Raw genomic sequence first — 4188 nt, 5'->3', positions numbered from 1 at the left:
GTGGAGGAAGTCCAAGTCAAGAGATTTGAACCAGGCACCTCTCAAGTGTACAATTTTTGTCAAAAGGTTGTATATGAGGATAATGTGGAATGCTGTGCCCATTGCAAGTGAGTAGGCCATTTGATTTCCAACTGTAGATTGAAGAAAGTGGATGATGAAAAGCAGTGTGCGGCTGAGAAATTGGCCGAGACTCCAGGGGCGGTATACGTTGAAGAAGACGGAGTTGACTCAACCAGGGCCAACTCGGTGGGTTGGCTCTCTCCTATTTTGGAAGGAAATCAACAAGAGCATTGTCAGTAATCTTCTCATAATGGAAAGGATGAGAATGGTATCACTCTTTCCGTGAATAACTCTCCCAACTTTCCTAATATGGAAGGAGAGATTCAAATTGATTTGGACTCTACTTTTTCAAATCTCCCCAATTTAGTAAAGAATGGATTGGCACAAGAGGATGTGGATATGAACAATTATGTGAGTCAGCATGATGTGGACAGGTCCAGCTCTGAGACCGGCTCAGAATATGGGTCTCTCTCAGACCAAGATGATGAAGAGGAGGGTGAATTGAACCAAAATGGGAACCCACCTATCTCTAGAAGAATACAAAAACAGAACTAGGAGGATGTGATTCACGCTCTCCCTGTGGACCCTGTGCATCTTTCCTCACGTCCCAAGAGGATGGGAATGTCCTTAGCCTCTGGTCGTGGGATTTTGGTTGGTAGGGGAGGCCGATCTTCCTCCAATAGGGACCCTCAGCCCTCTGTTCAAGCTCAATTGAGTAGGAGGGAAGCAGCAACATTGGAAATTACAGTGGTGGATGATGCGGTGGTGGTTCTCGAGAAAGGCACAGAAGTGGGAGAAAAAAGGAGAAGAAAGAAAAAGCAGAGTGGTCAGGCTTCAAATCCTGACAAAGGTAGTCGCAAAAATTGTTAACCATGCGTGTTCTATTCTGGAACATTCGGGGTGTCCGAAAGGAGGCTGGTAGGAGGGCTTTGAAATTTCTCCTCAGAGAATCTTCACCAGAGATTCTATGTGTAGCTGAACCGATGGTTGAGGTCAGTAGTTTTCCCTCATTATTTTTTGATAAATTGGGTTATGCGGCTGAAGTGATTCCCAATAATCGTCAGGATAGGGTGCCCAATATTTGGGTTATCTGGAAGCGAGGTATGGCTCGTCCTTCCCTGGTTTCAATGTCAGACCAACAACTCATTGTTGAGATTGATTGGATGGGTAAAAGAGTTCTCATGTCATTTATTCATGCCAGTTGTTTCAAAATTGAGCGTAGATCGCTTTGGTCTGATCTTGCTTCGATTTCTACTATTTCTTCTCCATGGGTAGTTATTGGCGATTTTAATGCCACTCTAATGTCTCATGAGAAAAGAGGGCCGGGTAATTTTAATTTGGGATCGGCAGTAGAGTTCCAAGCTATGGCTGACTCATGTATGCTCTTTCCCTACCCCTCTCAAGGGAAAAAATACACTTGGTCGAATAACCGTAAAAGGGGTAATGTGCTGGCAGTCTTAGACCGGAGTTTTTATAATGAGCAGTGGATTGATGAGTTCAAGAATGTTTTCCAGGGGGTCCTCACATGCTCTGCGTCGGATCACTCTCCTCTATTGATTCAGTCTTTTGCTGTCCCAAAACCCCCCAATATCCCATTTCGTTTCCACAGCTTCTGGATGGAGAACAACGGTTTTCTCCCGTTGGTGGAGAATGTTTGGTCGCAGTCTGTTAGTGGAAACCCGATTTCTAGACTAGCCCAAAGGCTGAAAAATGTAAAATTAGCTGTCAAGGCCTGGGCAAAAGGGGCTTTCCCTAATCTAAATGAGGAAGTGGATAAAGCTACGTCAAATTTAAAAAGAGTGCAGGATTCTATTGCTGAATCTGGAATGACCGACCTTCTTTTTAATGAAGAGGCCGATGCAAGAACTGGTCTCTTGAATGCATCAAAGCTGCATGAGAAAATGTGGTCTGAGAAAGCAAAAATCAAATGGTTAAAGAATGGGGATCGAAATTCAAAATTTTTCCATCTCTCGGTTAAAATTAGAAGATCAAAAAATTAGATTAGCTCTATGCAGCATGAGGATGGTTCTTGGATTTTGGAGCATCAGGATTTGGCAAATTATATGGTTAACTATTATGAGAATTTCCACTCTCATACTCCGATAGCTCCTCACCATGAGTTGCTGGACCAGATTCCAAGAATATTATCTAATGACAATAATTTTTTCCTGGATGCCATTCCCACCAGAGAGGAAATCAAGTAGGCGGTGTGGGACCTTGATGCAGATAGCTCTCCAGGGCCTGATGGTTTCTCAGGTCAATTTTTTAGAAGGTGTTGGGACATTGTGGAGAAAGACTTTTTTCGGGCAATTTTTAATTTTTTCCTGGTTGGAAAGATCCCTAAAGGGGTCAATAATTGTTTCCTCACCTTGATCCCTAAAATTAATGGTGCATCATCCTTAGATAAATTTCAACCCATATGTATGGGGAATTTTTTTTGTAAGGTCTTATCCAAAATTTCTGCCACTAGATTAACTTCTCTTCTCCCAAGATTAATTTCTGCAGAACAGGGTGCCTTTCAGAAGGGTAAAATCATCTCATCAAATATTGGCCTAGCATCCGAGCTAGCAAATTTGATGCAGTCTGCAGTAAGGGGAGGTGGTATGGGCATAAAGCTGGACGTGCAAAAGGCTTATGATTCCCTTTCTTGGGATTTTCTACTTGCCACATTAGAAAAATTTGGCTTCTCTCCAAAGTGGATTAACAGGGTTCACCAGCTGCTTATTTCAACAAGGATTTCTATCTTATTGAATGGAGGTCCAGTGGGATTTTTTGGGGTTGGCCGTGGTTTGAGACAAGGGGACCCTATCTCTCCTATTCTGTTCATTTTGGCCGAGGAAGTGCTATGTAGAGGCCTCAAAAATATGGTGGTGGAAGGTAAGATGAAATCTCTCTCGGGTCCGAGAGGTGCTATTACTCCCTCTCATCTGCTTTTCGTAGACGACATTTTCATTTTTATGAATGGCTCTGCCACTTATGTTAAGCAGCTCCATGCTTTTTTATCCAAGTATCAGGAGTTCTCTGGTCAGATGATTAACTTGGAGAAAAGCAAGATATTTTTTGGGAAAATTGCTCCTCATAGAAGACAATTTATTACTGAGTATTTGGGAGTGGCAGCTGCTACCTTTCCCACCAAATACCTGGGGGTGGAGATCTTTAAAGGACGAGTGAAAAATAACCACCTTCTTCCTCTTCTGGATAATATAAAAAGCAGACTTGCAGGATGGAAAGGGAAACTCCTATCTATAGCTGGAAGGGTGGAACTTGTTAAGTCGGTCATTTCTGGGATTCCAATCCATAATTTCTCTATATATTGGTGGCCTGAAGGATCGATGAAGTTGGTGGAGCGTTGGATCTGAAATTTTGTCTGGTCAGGGGATATGGAGGTCTCGAAGAAGATTGTGATTAAATGGGATACGGTGTGTAAACCGAAAAAAGAAGGTGGTTTGGGCATTAAAAAATTGCGTGAAGTGAACTTTGCTTGTTTATGTAAATTGGCGTGGCAGATTAAGCATGAAGACTCCATCATGAGCAGATTTTTCAAGGAACGTTTTATTAATGTTGATGGTTCACTCAAAATGGGGTATAAATCCTCTTCCATATGGCCTGGCTTGAAGAAGGTGTGGAATTTTATTTCCGAACATGAGCAATGGATTGTAGGTAATGGGGAGAAAATCAATTTCTGGCAGGATCGATGGCTGGACTCGAAGTCTATTGCAGAGCTCTCCAATCTGGATCAATCCCTTTTCTCTGGTTCTAAGGTGAAAGTTGCAGATTTTATTGATAATTTCTCTTGGAATTTTCCTCCAGTCGATTCTACTTTCCTTGTCCAAAAGTGGGACCAAGCAAAAAATATTCTCATCCAGAATGTAGAAGACTCTTGTGTTTGGCGGTTAACCTCTTCAGGTGTTTTCTCTATAAAATCAGCTTGGGAAGAATATAGGGAGAAACACCAAAAAATTAGTTGGTATTCTCTTATTTGGTGCTCTGGTATTCATCCAAGACAAGCAACTTTTGCTTGGCGAATGATACAGAATAAATTGCCAACTGATGACAATGTTTGTAAAAGAGGAATTCCTCTTGTATCTCAGTGCTCGCTGTGTGGCAAAGAGGAGGAATCGCTGATCC

General features: G+C 42.2%; 1 protein-coding gene across 1 annotated transcript; it reads left to right on the top strand.

The window, feature by feature from the left end:
* Window positions 1–932: 932 nt before the first annotated feature.
* Window positions 933–3419, top strand: LOC122065291. Its single transcript, XM_042629084.1, has 2 exons — window positions 933–2033; window positions 2571–3419. Exons 1-2 carry the CDS (start codon window positions 933–935, stop codon window positions 3417–3419), a joined length of 1950 nt encoding a protein of 649 aa, XP_042485018.1.
* Window positions 3420–4188: the final 769 nt, after the last annotated feature.

The sequence above is a fragment of the Macadamia integrifolia genome, unplaced genomic scaffold, assembly GCF_013358625.1.
Source record: "Macadamia integrifolia cultivar HAES 741 unplaced genomic scaffold, SCU_Mint_v3 scaffold1963, whole genome shotgun sequence".
Taxonomy (NCBI): domain Eukaryota; kingdom Viridiplantae; phylum Streptophyta; class Magnoliopsida; order Proteales; family Proteaceae; genus Macadamia; species Macadamia integrifolia.
This window is presented reverse-complemented; position numbering and strand designations above follow the sequence as displayed.

Coding starts and splice junctions, on each gene's coding strand:
- LOC122065291 (XM_042629084.1), top strand. CDS start 933: ATGCGTGTTCTATTCTGGAACATTCGGGGTGTCCGAAAGGAGGCTGGT. Junction 2,034..2,570: donor CAAAATTTTTCCATCTCTCG/GTTAAAATTAGA, acceptor TCTGCAGAACAG/GGTGCCTTTCAGAAGGGTAA.